Source organism: Emydura macquarii, unplaced genomic scaffold, assembly GCF_026122565.2.
Source record: "Emydura macquarii macquarii isolate MOO-44397 ecotype Brisbane River unplaced genomic scaffold, CSIRO-AGI_Emac_v2 contig_2897, whole genome shotgun sequence".
Classification (NCBI taxonomy): Eukaryota; Metazoa; Chordata; order Testudines; family Chelidae; genus Emydura; species Emydura macquarii.
The window spans coordinates 3,543,123-3,561,658 of NW_027133034.1; the positions used below are offsets into that span (position 1 = coordinate 3,543,123).

Genomic DNA, 18,536 nt, shown 5'->3' on the forward strand with positions numbered 1-18,536 from the left:
GATTTTCAAAAATTTAATTATTGCAACTGATTTTCTTTCCTTATCCAGACACTCACATGCAATCTGTGGCTGGCACTGGAACATAATTTCCATATACTTTATCCTTAATGGCAACACACATGGTGCTATTCCTGTCTGTGGGAAGAAGAGTGCCTGGTTTGGTGACTAGTCCAAGGTTGTGGAGCAGAATATTCCTCTGTTCAATGCCATCCTCTGTGAAGAAACAGTGGCCTAGTGTGTCATAACCAATGGTGTCCTTTATCTGCAGATACAAGTTCATTATGTCATTAGCAATAGAATTCTTTGAGATTTATTTGAAAAGTACCATTTACTTTTACTATCTTGGCATAACTGCAAAATGAAGTTTCAGTATCAGCAATAATGGCTAAGTCAAATGTCAAGTTTTATTTTGTTCCCCAGAGATGTATATTTTTGCTGAAGATGTTGACTAACTGCAAGACTTCTAAAAACCTCAATAGAAAGATCAAGATTGGTCATAAAAGTCACTGTTTACACCTGTTAATTATGTGTTGACTATTTAGTCATGTCATGAACATTTAAACTAAAAAAATGGAATAAAGTACCTTCACACTGACTGTACTTTGTAACATTTACTTTCAAACAATTTGAAATGGCATCTCTCTTACGGCACCTACCAATAAGCCATTAGTTGCATGAACTGTCACACATCTGGAGAAACAATGATGAATAGAAAGGCCTTCCAGGTAAGTCTTGAAGCTATAACCTCCTTTTTCATCCACATCCCCACAGCGGTGGAAGTGAACAGGGTAACTTCCCATCAGTTGCTGGCCCATTTGCCTCAATTCCACGTGGGAGAGATGAACAGATGTGAAATTCTTCAAAATCTGGAGTGTGTAATATATCTAACTGAATAATCAATTACACTTTTAAATTGACATAAGTTTAAATTTAAAGCCATAGTTAACTGATTTCCTGCAGCCACACTAAAATAGAGTAGAATATTACTAGAATCAGTTTGGACAATCTTCATATTTTGCTTATATTATATCGGTGACCTTCATAAATAAAAGACATGCACATAAACAAAATGTTTACATTACCAAAACAAAAGTTTAATCAGGAATTTTATTGCTACAGCAAGTCAATGAAATTTTAAATGGTATTACACATTCTTTACATACAGCCAAAATGTTATTCAAATAAGAAAGAAATTTTCTTCTTATATTAGGCCTTCTGCATACACAAATTGTTTTGATTTAACTAAATTGGTTCAAAAATTGATTTAAACAAACATGTACAATCTTATGGACACAAACTGGTTAATTTAAGCATCCACACAATGGGACTGCACAATTTAGAAACTGGATTAACTTGGTGCAACTTTCTTGTGCACACAAGGCCTCAGAGAGAGATGATAAAATCCAGTTACTAATCTAATCCTTATAATGAATCCTTAGTGGTTACTAAAAAATAAGGGGCAAAATCTGAACTCTCTCACTAGAAGTGGGAACTTTCCCAAAAGCCAGAAGACTTCTAGACTTGTATTTTATTACAACATTCCTTGAAGCAAATATTCTATTTTAAATTTCCAGTAGACTTTTGTTATAGCTGCACTTTCAATTACTCAACTTCCCAAACAATTCTCCATTGGGGCCAATCCCAACTATCATTTATTTTTTAAAATTTGAAAAAAACCTTAATAATTGCCCTCAACACAAGTGAGGAGTGTAACGCAGTGAGAATCCTTTCTGCACCAAAATGACACACTAAACTAAAAGTCCAGTTTTACCAGCTCATGTGTGGCCAGCCATCAGGAAGGAAGTCACTATTTAAGTCTGAAAAGTAACTTTGCAATTTTAGATACTAGAGGTGGACTGTTCTTTTGCTAAATGATGATGGGCAATTCCCTCAGTACTATGGAATTTCACATTAAATTACATAAATTTGTTGTACAATATCTAGTTGTGTACTAGCCAAGTCATTGAGGTTATGGAGTTGTACAAAATAATTGGGCAATCGCAAATACCTTCTCTTCCTTCTGTCTTGAAAAGTAAAATAAATGCAACATCTTAGAGTTTTTCTTTTCCTTTATGCCGCTTTTCCTGGTGAGGGTTGCGGCAGCAGCATGGAGAGTAGGGAGGACCAAACCTCCCTTTCTTCCGCAACAGGCGCCTCCTGAGGGATTCCCAGGCCAGCCAGGAGAAATAATGCCTCCAGCATGTCCTAGGTCGGCCTTGGATGGGGCCTCCTCTCCGTGGGACATGCCCGGTATAGTTCCAAAGAAAATCTACCAGGGGCATCCTTATCAAGTGCCCAAACCACCTCAGCTGACTCCTGTCAATCTGGAATAGCAGCAGCTCTAGTACAAGGCTCTCCTGAATAGCTGAGCCCTTCCCACTATCTCAGAGATTCAGCTCAGCCCTCTGAGGAGAAACCTCATTTCCATCGCTTGGACCTGTGATCTTGTCCTTTCCGTCATTACCCAAAATTCATGACCATAGGAGAGGATGGGGACATAGGCTGAGCTGTAAACCGAAAGCTTCATCCAAAAACTTAGCTCCCCCTTCACCACCACGGATCAGTACAGGGCCTACATCACTGCCACTGTCACATTAATCCACCGGTCAATTTCACGCTCTTGCTTACCATCACTCATGAACAAGACCCTTAGATATTTAAACTCTCCCTCTAAGGGCAGCTGTTCTCTCTTCACCTGGAGAGAACACTCCACTTTCTTCTGCGACAGAACCATGACCTCTGATTTGGAAGTGCTGATTCTCAGTCCAGCCGCTTCACACTTGGCAGCGAAGTGCTGGAGTGCACATCAGAGATCACAGTTCATAGTTATGTGATGTTAAATTTGCAAATGCAACGACAAATCAAGAACTTTCAAGTTCTCATTGTAATATTAACTTACCCACATTGCACATTTACGGGCTTGCCAATTAGGCTGTCAAATATTAATATTTTAACATACACAATTGTATGCTGTGGGTAAGATAAAGTAGCAGTGATTGACCATTGCAACTCTTCAGCTGCTGTGCTTAGGTTTACCACCTCAGCCTTGTCTCTCTAATATCTTTATTGGACTAACTTCTGTTGGGGAGGGAGAATCTTTTGAGTCACACAGAGACATTTAGGGCCAGTATAATGCTCAGGACTCACAGAAATTTGCCTTACTACATATGCTCCCAATTATCACCAGCTGAGGATCTGGCTCTTAATGTTTAAATACACACATAGTAAGGAAACATTAAGGACTGATTCTGATGTACAGTACAATACTTTATACCACTTTCCCAGTGTAAAGCGGTCTTATCACCCTGTAATTTCTACTGAGTCCAGACATTTTTAACTAATTGTAAAAGCTTATTTTACCCAAATGTACAAAATTAACAAAATCTGAAAAATGCCTAGCAGAAGATGTTTTTATAAACGTATGTTAATGTAAGTTTAGCAACACCTGCCCAACTACTCAGAACAAACTCACAAGAACAATTTAACAACTCTGATAGCTCAGAATATTTGGTTTCTGTTCCATCTTCATCCATCTGAGTGGCCCAGTCAACCTGAGTTATTGCAGCAAAGATAGGCTTTGTAATGCTCAAAACCAACCAGTCAACATCTTTCTCCACTATATTATCTCAAATCACAAAAGGAAACTTAAAACCCAATGTATTCCCCTCCCACAAAACAAAGGCTGCAGCATAAAAGAGAAATAGTTTCATAATGCTGGAAATTAATGGTGGGAAAGATCTAAAATCTATACCCAACGTTTTAAAAAGGAGGCTAAGCCTGTAACAAAAACAATGAAAGCAAAAAAAATATGCATCTAAAGGATGAAGCCTCAAACATTTTCAACATCTATTGGGCACCACTGTAACACCTCAGTCACTCCTTGTATCTAACCCATTGGAATAAAAATGGCAAGTTTTAATCTTTAACCCAGAGCTTCCCAAGCTATGGGTCACGACCTCAAATACGCTCACACCACCAGCAGATGGAGTTGAGGCGATTCCTAGTATGCAGAGGATGCCATTTTGCTCTGCATTGCATGACCTCGCATGTACAATGTGTGTGGTGTCCTCCATGCTTTGTGACCTCATTTTGCTCTACAAAATGGCATCCTCTACACAGCATGACTTCACACGCAGAGTGCATGCCAGGTCATACTGTGCAGAGAAGGCTATTTTGCTCTTCAAACTAACGTCGTCCTGCTGTCTTGGGTCCCAGGAGGAAATAGTTAATTCAAATGTTGTCATGTCAGCAAAACTTTTGGGAACTCCTGCTTTAACAATTAGTTTCCATACTACAACTTTCAATCTAAGCCTTAATCTTCTTTAATATATAGCCATGCAAGACTTAAGAAGTGGTCCCTTCACGGTTATGTAACATTAATGCACTTTCTAGATCCCTTATTTTAATAAGTAACTACTGATTTTACCCAACGTGAGACACTATAAAAGGGCCAAAATTTTCAGATGGTAGATGCTCAGCACTTTCTGAAAATCAAGCTCCATTAAAGTGACTCAGGTTGGGTACCCAGAATCAATAGTCACTTTTAAAGATCTTGCCTTTTGTTTACTAATCACCAATGCATTGAACAAGACAATATAAATATAAGCAATAGGCTTCTAATAATGTTAAACTCATTAACATCCCTGATTCTTCCCTCTTGATGTTGGCAAATTAATTCCAGTTTTAGGAAAGCTGAGAAGAACTATCAATAGACAGACCAGCTCAATAAGAATTTAGTGAACATCAGTTTAGAGGCTATTTAAACAAATTAGTCCTCCCCAAATTTAGAATGAATCCTTTTGCTCAGAAGCCATCTTCAATTTACCTTTAGTTGAAAGGAAGCTACTTAAAAGTTTTTCAAACCTTGATCTGTCCACCAAATGTGTCATAACTGAAGTATTGACAATGATTGCCAGCATAGCAGGACTTTTCTGTCTCTCCCTTGATTAGGATATTCCTAGTGAGAACTCCAACCTCTGCCCTCATGTCCACTCCATCAACGACATCTCCCATATGAAGGAACTGGGGATTTTCTGTTAAAAAAAAGTCAGTTCAAAAAAGAAAAATAGTGTAGATGACAAACAACCTCTTGTCCATTAAAACAGAAATATAACTTGTTAGCTTACTTAACATGCTAACTTAAGCAACTAGAAGACAGGACACACAATGCTGTATTTTAAAACTTCTTGGAATACTGGGCATCTGAATCTTAATGTTCTGATCAGTTAACAAAAGTTCTCATCAGAGATAAAGAGTCCACTAGAGCAGACAAAATGCATGATGTTTATCACCTGCTGGTGACCATGTAACAAACATTTCTTTCCATGGGGTTCTGTTCATAAGGTTACACTCTCCCCACAAGGCAGAGGAGACTTAAAGGAGGGTGGCGGTGATCTTTCTTTAATCAGGAAATAGAAGTGAAGAAATAGAAAAGATTAAGAATGTTTAAATTATTATACACAGAACTACAAAAAACAGTAGGATTTTAAAGGAGAAGTTGCTTTATAAAAAATCATCAATTGGCTAACATTTCCCACACAGAATAATCAGAAGACCCAGAAGTGTGAGATAACTGATGAATTTACTAAACACCTTTTCAAGATCTATGGCCCGGATCTTGCAAAGACTTATGCACATCCTTCATCTTACTCGCTGTGGGTAGCCCTACTCACCACAGTGGGACTCCTCACAGAGCATAAAGCTAAGCATACATGTAAAACTGCACAGGACCAGCACCTAATTCAGTAAAACTTTAAGCAGTCATTAAAAGCTACTGAAACAAAATTCTATTTTATTTCTCCATTTATTTTTCTGACTAATTTGGCTCCTTCCTAAATGGGAGCAACGTTATCATAACAGTTAAAAATCCTAATTAAAGTTCTTTCAAGTATAACCAAAAACAAAAACAACTTTCATTTTTGTCCTCTCACACAAATTCTTCTGAAATATTAACCTTCATTGATTTGTCTATATAAAAGTCCATATGAAGTATTATCCCAGTAAGCCTTAAATTACAAACAGGCACTCTGTGTCCCCCCCCCTCTCCATTTCTCTCTCTATTTATAGACAAACTTCCCTTAACACAAAACTGACATCCCTGTCACAGCTGGCTCTAACTGCTACAAGAAAGAGTCCAGCTGAAATTTTCAACAGGAACACTTTTCATACCATGCCTGATATGTAAAACTGACCAGGAGAGGTACTTTTTCATTGCAGTTGGTAATCTTCCCCCCAAAAAAGAATGGTGGAGAGGAGTTAAGAAGGAAAATGGAGGCATTCTTAAATAAATAAATAAATAAATAAAATCTTTCCCCTAACATCTGTATCCTACAAGTATTACATGGGCTACCAAAATTTAAGGAAGAGGAATACTAAATTTTTTCCTTTTGGTGGCAAACTAAACTATCAAACTGCTTCACTTTTTCACAATTGTACAGCTACAAATAGCAGGTGAGAAGCTGCAGATTCAAGGCATATTGTAACCATACATTTTTTTTTCCAACTGAAGAGGGCCAGGTCCAGCAAAAGCTGACAGATCTGCAAAGAAAACAGGAATCATAGGAGCTGAGGAGAGAATTTGGCTTGACAATTTTGCACGTCTTAAAAAAAAAAATTTTTAAATCATGCCTTGGGACATAATAAAATTTGCCTTTACTGTCTGCCTTACTTGGTTGCAAACTACCAGGAGAAAAGAGCACTCAAGTTAATGCTGAAAAGTAGTAAGATGGGTCAATTCACCTTTTTATGGAAGTGCTGACAAGTTACATAGAAGTTGTAAAGTTCCAAATTAATCTTCCTCTCAGAAAGTGTGCACATTGTACTCCACACCCTAATATAAGCCCTATAAAAGCAACTCTAGAGCGAATCACACATGGACTTAAAGGTATGTTTTCCAAGGTAAAATGAGTTTATGAATACTATGTTTAACAAGGCAACTGCAATACAACATGATTTCATATAGGGACTTCCATGCACACTGTATTCCAAAATTTGAGTTAAAGAATAGCTTCAAAGTGGAAACAAAAAAAAAAGAGGGGGATAGACAAGGAATACATTTTGAATGACACATGAAAACACATGGAGATTGAGTAAGGAGTGGGCACACAAAAATGCTATCTCAGATATCAAGACAGTACGCTCGGGCACCAACACTGGGAAGACATTTTTAGAACAAGGAAGAGGAAATTGGATCCAAAATGAATAGGAAGACAGACCCGTTTACGAGGGGAACAATTTGGTTGTACTTTTTCCATGCGTGAGAGCAAGTGATGTGCGGCATTCTGCGGATGCTGGAGACTGGAAGGCCAGGACTTGGAAGCTAGAGAATTAAGTTTCTGAAGTCAAGATTAAAGGATAGGAGTACAACAATATGTGTTTCACCAGAGGAAACACTGAGACAGTAAGAAAGAGTTGCAGTCAGAGGAGAAAGAGAAAAGTTCAGGAATAATGATGATATTACAGTTACAAGCAGTGGAAGCAAATAAGAGTTCTGAGTCTAAAAGAGAGAGAGGAGATAGAGTTGTGTTTGAGGGTGCTCATCTTGTCCAAGACAAAGTCATAAATCTGAGAGGCCAACAGGACAAACAGAGGTATCCCTAGGACAGGGATTCTCAAACTTTTTTCCTAGGAACCCCTTTGAAAGTATTTCAGGCTGTGATGACCCCCTCCCCCATGCTATGCCACCCATCCCCCCATGCCATGCCACCCTGACTTCTGTGATGCTGCTATGCACAGTGCTGCCTTCAGAGCACGGGGCTGACAGCTCACGACCCCCCCCATAATAACCTTGTGACCCCTTGAGGGTCCCAACCCCCACTTTGAGAATCCCTGCTCTAAAGGGTGTCAAATTATAAGGTGAGTTGATCAGTGTTAAAAGTGATAGCTAAGGGTAAAGCCATGGGATATAGAGGATGAGAAGCACAAGATTTGAAACTTGCAGGCTGCCACAGAGGAAAAGTTTTAGCATAAAGGGGGAGCACAGCAGTATAAGGAAAAACAGAGATGCCCGTACAGCTAAAGAAGCAGTATCAGAGGATGGAGTGAGCTGCAGTGAAGTCAAACAGAATAGAGATGTAGGCAGTAAAAAAAGGCAATGGTCAACTACAGGAGAGTCATTTCTGTGTTATGCCCAGAACAAAAACAGTTTGCATACAGTCAGTCAGAGAGAAGCTGCATGAGAAGAGATCCGATATATGACTGTCACTTGCATAAACATTTTGCTGAAAAAGAAAACGTTTAGAAAGAAAAATCACAGCCAAAGAAGGATCCTTTTTCTTATTTAAAAAAAAAAAAAAAAAAGAAGCCTATCACCAGACATTTCGAAGAGTTAAAAAAGGCACCAGAAGCAAAGGAATTGAAAGTGACAATTTAGGGAGCAAGGGCAGGGAGACAGAACCAAATGTAAACAAAGGGAGGTGACAAGTTGGTTTACTTAGAGGACCAAATGATGTCCAAAGTATCCACTAAGAGAAATAAAGAGAAGGAAGGGAAAAAAAAGAGGCAAAAGGCGGTGTTTGTGGGTGTGACGTTAACATTGTCACAAATCAGGACAATCCTATACAAAAAGGATTAAATGAATTCCTCGCATTTAGCCAGGGAAAGTCTGGGAGGGGAGGGAGAGTTAGATGAGTGGGTTATCACTGGCACGAGTTTATCGTTCCCAGTATAACAGGCCATTTTACGGTACAGTTTTATCCTAATGACTGTAATTACATACATCCCTCCTAATTAGATACTACCAGTCACATTGTACGTAACTTACATTTTCATCAGCCTCCTACCTTTGACTTTGACCTGATATCTGCTACACTCGGGACAGGGAAGAAGAGTGAATTCCTCTGCTTGATACATTGAGTAGTCTGTGCTTGCAACTACAATCTGGTCTTCAGGCTCCCAGTTACTAACATCTTCCAACAGATCCAGTATAACTCCATCTATAGCTTCTACCTGGAAACCTGAAAGTGGGACACCTAAAAAGGAAAATGATGCATGCAGCAATATATAAAGCTATAACTTAAAAATGTCATCTACTTTACAAATACTTAGTTATTTTACCTAATAAGCAACTGAGATTTAACCTACATTTTCCAAAATGTAAGAAACCTTCTAGTATGGTTCTGCCCTGGAAAAAGATTATGTAAAATAGCATCACAGTCTTCATAGTTGGTGAGTCTGATTCAGATTAAATTATCTCATTTTACCAGTTTTTCTGCCTTTCAGCCTTATGTGTATAACCTGGGCTCCGAGAACAAAGCTGGGCACTTTCCTCATGCACCATCACCAGAAAAATGGTTTGGCAAGCCCAGTATAGAGACAGACACAGAAATTGCTTGGCTTTGTGGTGAACCCATAGGCCTTTATTATCCATGACAAAGATGCTACATCAAGATCTCGGTCTTTAAATTTATGTAGATACTGTGGGGTAAAGGGTTACATGTTAGGGATTGGGTAGAAAGAGGGAAGGTGGCAGAGCCCTACATGTAATGGGGATCTACAATGCCCTCACAAAAGTACAAAGTGATTTGATGGTATCTGTAGGTCATAGACACTGATAAAACATGTATTGCCACACCATGGAGCAAGGAGTAAGAAAAGCAGTCAAGGATTCAATAACAGCAAAACATTTTTGAGTTTAGATACTGCCTACTACCAGACCAACAGGCTGTCAGAAGAATACATGTCAGAATAATCCAACTAATGGGAGACCCTTTTGGGAAAAATAAAATCAGCCATGCTTAAGAATTCTCCAAACACCACAAGGAACAGAAATGAACACAATGTCCTAATAGAACTAAAGATAAGAAACCAAAAACGCAAACATGGAAGATACGTTCAAAAACCCAAAAGCCTGTCACATCTCCAACCTGTAGTAGGTAATTTTGTGTTTTAGTATTTCTCCAGCACGCTTGTATAACTAGTTTTCAAACTTCAGGTACTAAGGATACAATTCCCCCTGTTCCCTTGATGCTATGTTGGATGCCGACAGAACTGAAGCAGACAAGGGGATTTACATTTTAAAGTTTTCATTTTTGATACTTAACAGTAAGCCTACCTTCCCCTCTATTTAGATTTGTACTTCATCCAAATGTTAGGCAACACTAATGGTAAACAGACAAAAACTCCTACTGCAATATTTAGAAAGTTAACTTGCAGTAACAAACAGTTCTAGAAAATAATCCATGCAAATTGTTTAAAAAAAAAACCAAACAAAAAAAATTTTCCTACCTTCATTCCATTCACTAAAAGCTCTCACAGCAAACTTCTGACCATCCGTTGTGAAAAATTCTCTTTGAGCAAGAGCTTTCCCCCCAGTGCTATGATTTTCATAGTCTCTTACAGATTCATTACAGGAGGAATTTCCACCACCTATGACACCAACTAAAGCCCAGGCTTGCCTGCAAAAGATTAAACATTTATTTAAACACAAAACCCTCTAAATGAAATCCTTTGCAAACAGACATTGTACACAACGAACAAGAACATACTATACTTATTCAAACATTTATTCTTTTGCCTCTTTTCCAAATCTCTCTAAAATATAATTCCAAAATATAGTAGAAGAATGGAAGCTTCTCTTGCAAGAGATAAATTGTTTAAAATATTTGGTTGTTCCTATATGCAGGCTGGTAAATGCTCACCACTCATTTTCTCCCCTCTTTTTTTGGGAATAATTCCAGGCTTCAGGAAATATTGTTAATATTTGTCCAGCGACCTCAAAATATTTTACAAACCACAAGATCATGTGACAACTGTTATTGTATGCATAAAACAAAATACAGCGAGATTAAGACCCTGTCTACAATAGGGAATACTTGCTAAGGTTTTCCACTATGTAATGCTAGCGTAGAATAGGCACCGATAGCCTTTAAGGACCTTTCATACAGAACTGCTCCAAGCACCCTGGAGCCCTGTCTATGGTGCCAAATCCACTGTTGGAGCTGAACCTGCAGTAGTAAGAGTGGGAAGTTTTTGGCTAAAATTTATACATATGCATACATACATATACTGCTATAGGCACCCCCTGAATTACTTGCCCAAGACCACACATTAAGTCAGACAGGAGACTGAAACAGAAGCCCAGACTTCCATACCGCAGTGTTGCCAAGCCTTGCAATTACCATGAGTCTCATGTTTGTTGTTTTTCTTAAAGCCCTTGCTACAGAAGTGATGTGATTACATGAGAACTTTTTTTTATTTAAAAAAAAAAAAAAAAAAAAAAAAAAAAAAAAAAAAAAAAAAGTAGAAGTTTCTAGCACACATGGTTGTGGAGAAAAGCTTGAAAGTGTCAAAAAATCAGAAAGCAAATAAAAAGAAACCAGCAAGAAAGTATTTTATCATCTTTTTGTGACTCAGCCCATGATATTTGAGTGCTTGGGGATAGCAATATTGATCCTCTACTTTACAACAACTTTCACTACATATCCTCTCATATCATGTTCTTTTCCTCATCATTAACTCCTGACTTTCTTCATGTATTCTGCCTTCTAATCAGAGCTGGGTTTTGACGTAATGGAATCCATAAGGCACAGAACCTTGAGATTCCTCTCCTCCTTACTCCACCACCCTATCTACCCAAATCAAACTTCCCAGAAATTTTATAAAGAGCATTGCAAGTTATTGACCTTGGAGGATTAAGTTGTACAAAACAAATCTATAATAAAAAAGGTAATATTTTTACTAAGCATTCACTATTCCATGCTGTGTTTATTGCTTCCATCATCAGCATTCTCAATCATCTGTTTCAACCCTTCCCCAAAAATCCTATTGTAGCTCAGACTCAAATCAAGCATGGTCACACATCACTAAATCAGCCATCCTTATTCCTAGGATTACTGATTAGGTGATTAAATCTAATTCTGATAAAAAATAAATACCTCATTATACCAAACTGAATCTGTGCCAAGCAGTCAGTTTGCTGGATGTCCAATCATACACCAGTTAAAGGCAGAAATTAAACCTTCAACCCAGGCACTGGTTTATTCATAAGCATAGACCCCCCCCCCCCCCCCCCCCGGTACTTTCACAGGTCAAATACCATAACTATTGTATTCTAGTCTAATCATAATGATGCAAAGATGTTACACTGAGCATGTCTTTCTATAGTCTCACTATCCATGAAGTCAAAATAAGCATTTGGCAGAAAGAACGTTCAAAGAGTTATTGTCAGACTGAAGGTCTCTTATTTTGTGGAAGACAGAAGTCATCTTACTTTTGAATTTTTTTATTATTATTATTGACATGAGATCCAAGTGACTATTTCTCATGAGCTGCCAGCAGAAGAGATACGGACTTTCTCGGTCTTCTGCTGTTGGGACCATGGGAAACAGAATTGTATTAAAAAGAGAGGAATCTCAGCCTACCAGTGAAAGCAGCCAAGAACGAGGACGGGGAGGAATAATAATAATAAAACCCTCCTGCTCCCTCCCAGCAGGTAGGGAATTTCCCAATTTCAGATGAACCAAGGCTGAACAAAATGAGACAACTCACGCCGCCTCCACCCTGGAAAGTCACAGGGCAGATCTAAGCACCTTGAATCTGAGATGCCCCCCTCCAATCATTTCATACTCAGAGGAAGAGATGAAGGATCCAAAGTGCCTGTCTGCGCAAGAGCGCATCAGAACCAATCTTTGATTGAGTCTTTACCATATCCAGGGGACCAATGCACATCATGGAATGCCTTTTCACCCCCATATTTCCTGTTCCTATAAATATTTCTGAGACTAGAATCCAAGACAGCTTCCCAGTCCCACATGACAAGATCCTTCTCTGATGGGTCAGAGAACTTTTTCTTGCAGGAAAGCCCTTTAAAAGGCACCCAAGTCACAAGTCTATTTCTATGACAAACACTAAATGGATATTTTGTAAAGACAAGAAGTTGGAACCCTGATATATTTTCTGTACTGCTAAAGCAGAGGGAGCATAATGGCCCAAATCTGAATATCACGATGTGGTGGTGGTGTACGGAGCGGGAGGGAGTGGCGCAGAAGACACAAAAACAAAGACACACCATTGATTTATTATTGTTAAAATATTTATCTACTAGTATTATTCTAACAAATCCCAATGCAAGCTGAAAATTGGATTCTACTCAAGCTAGCAGAAAGAGGAACTGAGACACAGCTGGAGACAGATTTTATACCCTTGGCTTTAGAATGCACACTCTCTAATAGGCTACAACACACTTTCAAATGGGTTCCATCACCAGGTGGCAGGATTGGGAGCTCTAGAGGCAATATCATGAAGGAGAAGTTGAGATGCCTAGTAGATGCAGTGTCAAAATATTAGTTTCTTATTAACTGATAGAGATTGCTGACAACAGAAGCATGCAATAGCTTAAGTGCAATGCATCACCTCTGTCGCTCTCTCGCTCGCATTTGGTTTCTAATTTGTCACTTCTTTCCCCAAAGGTGCCAGTAACATGCATCAGACGCCAACACCTTTTTTTTTACTTGTGTAACTAAAATAAACCAATTCTGAAAATAAGCACTAGTCATACAATTATATTAAAAGTTATGAAGATTAGCGCACTAGAGTAATTGTGAATGTAAGTGTTAAAATCCACTATATACACAAACACAGCTACACATGTTATAATAAGCACTTGCAGGCCTTTACACTGTTAAAAATACTTACTAATTAATCCTCTTCCATACTTCTACAAGGCATTATCTGTAAATAAAACATTTAATCCTTTGCACATTCATGTAAGCGTGCACAGCTTTGGAAGATAGACCTCAGGTGAAGAGGTTAGATTGTGGGGGGGAAAAAAAAGCATGCTTTCATACAGCTTCACAAATCCCTGTTCACACAATATATTCTACAACTAAGGCACTGAGTGGATTTGAAGTGAAAACAAGATTATTTACCTGTATTTCAATCCTTTGACCAGCTTACTTCCCAGAAGATTTTGAACAGTCAAAATGGTTTCATCCAGGAGACTTTTAACAGCAGAATCTCCCACAGCAATTGCAACAATGCGGCCAGGATCCTGACCTTTTAAAAAATCCTGAAGTCTCCTGCTTTCATTGTGATATTCATGGGTATCAAACTTATCAACAACCAAAACTTGGGCTGTGTCCTGGTCAATCACTCTCACATTTAACCCTCGGGAAAAATTCCTTTCAAATGCATAAGAACCAGGGACTAGCCCTGAGGAATACATAGTCTTTGACAGCAAAGTCCATGATAACTTCTGAGTCCCATGCAATTCCAGTGTTCCATCAGAGTCCACACCAATAAACTTTTTGCCAAATGTTGGCACATCATCATCTTCATCTGATTTGCCATACAAGATTATAGTTGCTTTGGATTTATAGCGACATTTCTGTGCTCCAATATGAAGCGCTCCACCATCCTTTATCAGGATAAAACGAGTTCTCAAAGTAATATTTCTGGATCCATCTTTATCATCACCAAAAACAAGTAACCCTACAGGAAATAATATTTTGATATTAAAGAGGGTATCTTAAGCTATATTTTAAAGAAAAAGATTTTGCTTTAAAAATGTATAAGCCAAACCGTGCAATAAAAAAAACGGAGAAGTTAGTGCAAGTTAAATCATTTTGATTTCTAAATGGATTTAGAAAAGGAAAAATGGATTTTACAGGATGTCATGTTAAAAATGTATCTGGGAAAGAGTTAAAACTTCTAGTATGACAACATTTTGGCAAGCTGTCTTATAAAGTTTTATTAAGTATCACAATTGCTAATCTGTTCTACCAATTTGTCTTCTCAATATCTGAACAAACAATGCATCAATATTGATTCCACCCATCAGATATTGTCCTTAGAAACTTACTATCCAAATCCTGCTTTACAAGGCTCCTACAGAGTCTTGTGCAGAGATCCCATTGAAGAGCCAAGGGCGCTTGCTCATCTGTTAATATATTTGAGACTCTTGACGCCAAAGCAGGAAGTGCAGTAAAAGCAGAAGAGTTAGTCATTGATAAAGCTGCAATATCACCGGACCAATAACAACTGCAACATCAAGACAACTTGACAGACTATAGGACATGGAAAGATGTTCTAACAAAATGGTTTTAAATGTAAGACAGACCTACCAATGCTTACAGGCAGTATGATAGGAAAAAGAATGAACAAACTAATTCTTAAGAATTAGAATCATCATTCCATTTTTCTAGACTCTAAAGATATATAGGAGTCCTAGATCCCATTATGCAATCTAGTCATAAATTACATAACATGATTAGGTACATTGCCTGCTGTGGGCAGCTTGTGTGAGGTGCATGTGGGTCAAGAAACCCCAAGAGGAGAAGGTTTAAACCCCAACAATGAGGAGTTAAACCAACTCACTGCATACTGTATTATTACACTATAAAATATATCAGGTAAGGTCTTTTATGAATGGTTATAATGTTCTGAATTTATGATACGTATGCAGACTGTGGATATGAATTTATGTATTTGTGTATATAGAAAACTGTGCTCATAATCTGTGGTGCACTTCAGCTATATACCTCACAGCAGGATGGTGAATAGTCAAGAGGGGAGGTGCACCTCCCAAGCCAGTTGTTTATACAAAACTGGCCTCAAGTAACTAACTATTGTTCAGCCCAGGAAAAGACAATAATGAACCATTTGCGTTAACGGAAAGACACTGAGACAATTTGAAACTGAAAAGAACATCTAGGCTCCCCATACTGACTAACTGTGAGTCACCATGAACTAAGGGGGAGGGGAGAAGAATGAAAAGACTTAAAAGCCAGCTTGGAATAGAGGGGTTTTTTATCCAGAATTTGTGGGACAGGCTCAAGGTGGGTGGCTGTTCGTGAACACAGGATCCCTCCTATAACGTTACGGGAATTAGGGGAGATGGGACCTGTTTTAAGGCAACAGGTAACTCTTGCTAGAAAACGGATTTAGTCTTTAACATGAAAGTGCAAAAGCCTGAGGTTGCATCTTTATGTTGATTTTCCATGTGACTTGTATACGTTTGCCTTCCCTTGCTAATTCATCTTCTAATCTATGTTTTTTCTATTAAATAAACTTTTTATTTAGTTTTATCCCAAGCAGGTTTCTGCTGTACAAACTGTGTGGAGTGTATGCCAAAGGCAGCTGATAACTGGGGGGCTATTTCAGGCCTTCAGTGGTGATGAGCCACCAGGAAACAATCTGCGCGTCCAGTAATTAATAATTGGAGGAGCAGGTATTTGAAGAGATTTGGGACTGAAAGAGCTGTTGATGTCACCTGCTAAGCTGGCTTTTTGCTTATGAGCTTGTGTTGAGAACGAAACCTTAGTTGCACAGCACAAAGTCCTCCAAAAGTTACAGTGCAGGCAGTGACAGAATCTCTTACTGATCTGGCTGATCCCCAAAACATCTCAACAGATTATTCTTAACACACTGAGATAAGTAAGACTATTAAGCACTGTAATATATCACTTTTGCATCTCTACTGGTAAGTTTTATAAAGTTTTGTCCAAAAATATTAGTCATTTAGTCCTGGACAATTTTACAACTCAAATTTTGTTTTCCTTAAAGTGGTTATTTTCATATTGAAACTAACCAAGATTTTAAAATATTGTATGTTTACAATACAAAAGTATTTGTCGTAATGATGTTCAGTTCTGAAGTTTCCTAAACAAACAGAACTAGAGTGAAAGAGCCCTATTTTAAAAAAAGTAAAAATGCTAATTTTCAAAGTTTTTCACTAAATATTTTAAATTAAATGCAAAAGAGTTCTCAAATTAAAGTTCTCACATTTCATGGCAGGTTTTCTGCACACTTATTACCAATGTAAAAGATGAAGTGTTTTGGCAACACTTGAATGGGGAAAAGAAAGTAGTGGTATGAAAAAAAACCTTGTTTATATATGCCAACTTTCTTCCTCACCTTCCTTCCCTCTTCAACCAACACTGCACACTCACCTAAACCTGTCTAATGTGCTTTGGCATAAGAAATGTGTTAAAAATGGGACATAACAGTTGATTGAAGCACATGGCTTATTTTGCCAATACACACCTCCATCTTGTATGACTACAGAGTGCACTGTAGCATCCAAATTCAGACGAAACAAGTCCCCCTTTTTGATGATAACTCTTTTTTCTGTATCTTGTCCAGGATTCCAGTTCTGAAGACGAGGGTTCTGATCTGGACAATTCTCTGCAATGCAATAGCCCAACTCAATTAAAAAACACAAACACATTAAGACAAGTCATTGCCATATAAAGCACATGTCAAAAAACCTAAGTCAGGGGTTTGCCTCCTTCTATAGCAACAGGAAGGTTTCATTCATTAGGAACAAGTGGGTATATAGCCCACACGATGACTCTTCTTCAAATTAGATTGAATGAAATCAGAAATAATGGAAGACCTTGTTTCTTTCTATTGTTTTCCTAAATGTACCATAGAGAATATTGCAATTATGCACATCAGGGTTCAAACTTAAGCAGCAAAAATAGTGACAGGATATGTGAACACTATAGAACACTGTAGTAGAAGGAATGTAATTCTTGCTCTTAAGCTGAGCCACTTAGTACAATAAGAGCGTGACAAAATGCTCCTGGCAAAAGGGCACCAGTCATTTAGATACCAGGGTAATCCACACATTATCAGCTGAAGTTACAGAAACAGAATTCTCTACTCTCAACAATTTGGTTTAGATTGTAAAAATAGCTGCTTCCTGCAGCAGTAGAGACTTGCCCTCCTCATACAGCATGGAGGTGAGGAGACAGAGAGATTAGAGACACGCTCTCTAAAGCATCTGGAGGAGAAATGGGGAAGAGGGGGACAGAACAGATGCCAAACTTGACAGGCCAGCACCTAGTGTTAGAAGAATGGTTGGATAGATGGTTCCATATCAATGGAATTCATCCCTGTAGCCTTCTTACTTCTTCAGAGAAAAATCTTACATCAAAGGCAGTTAAGCTTCAGAAAATAAATGGGCATGCAAGAATAGACTATTGTAAACATCCTTATCTAAAGGAAATGGGATCACCACCCTGTAATGAAATAGTATCTATTCATCTCACCTTTACGTAATCTAGTATTTCTGATTGATATGCTGAAACTTATATAACACCATACTCTCATTTCAATCCTTTTCTACACAAGGAATTGATGTCAATCCTTCTCACAGGAGCCAAGATTTGAGTAGGAAGATTAACACAATTAAATATGTAAATGTATGGCCAGAATACACCTAATATAAACTCTACAAGGAAACAAAGAAAGGAAACATGAGGGCAGGAGAGAGTTGTTCAGTGTGGTCCAAAGTAGTGATGATATAAAACTCATCAAATGAATTTAACCTAAATAGCCGGAAGCATTTCCTTAATAGTAATATCTGCTAGACTGATGATTAATCTCCAAAGGAAATGGAAGCCCCATTATTTCAGAATTAGAACTGCACAAAGCTGTAGGAAAACACATTGCTTGGGACACCAAAGGGAAATGTAATAAGATGATCTAATGAGACAGTAGCTTTATGATGTGCTCTATGAAGTGCAAAGATAAGGATTATAACTTCAGTGTAAAGATAGGAAGGAGGGGGATAAAGAGTAATTCTAAATTTGAAT

The 18,536-nt window shown here is 38.1% G+C and overlaps 1 protein-coding gene across 4 annotated transcripts in view; it reads right to left on the reverse strand.

Annotated features, from left to right (window-relative positions):
• CEMIP2 (cell migration inducing hyaluronidase 2) overlaps nucleotides 1-18,536 on the reverse strand; it is an 83,066-nt gene that overhangs the window by 29,155 nt on the left and 35,375 nt on the right. For 3 of the 4 annotated variants that reach the window (XM_067569154.1, XM_067569152.1, XM_067569153.1), the window contains exons 3-9: nucleotides 16,981-17,121; nucleotides 13,866-14,427; nucleotides 10,225-10,394; nucleotides 8,781-8,969; nucleotides 4,864-5,033; nucleotides 657-866; nucleotides 57-262 (exon numbers count right to left, since the gene is read on the reverse strand). In XM_067569154.1, coding sequence (XP_067425255.1) covers nucleotides 57-262; nucleotides 657-866; nucleotides 4,864-5,033; nucleotides 8,781-8,969; nucleotides 10,225-10,394; nucleotides 13,866-14,427; nucleotides 16,981-17,121 — 1,648 coding nt within the window. Of the gene's footprint in view, nucleotides 1-56; nucleotides 263-656; nucleotides 867-4,863; nucleotides 5,034-8,780; nucleotides 8,970-10,224; nucleotides 10,395-13,865; nucleotides 14,428-16,980; nucleotides 17,122-18,536 lie in introns of those variants that run through there. The other variant, XM_067569155.1, reaches the window with a different exon arrangement.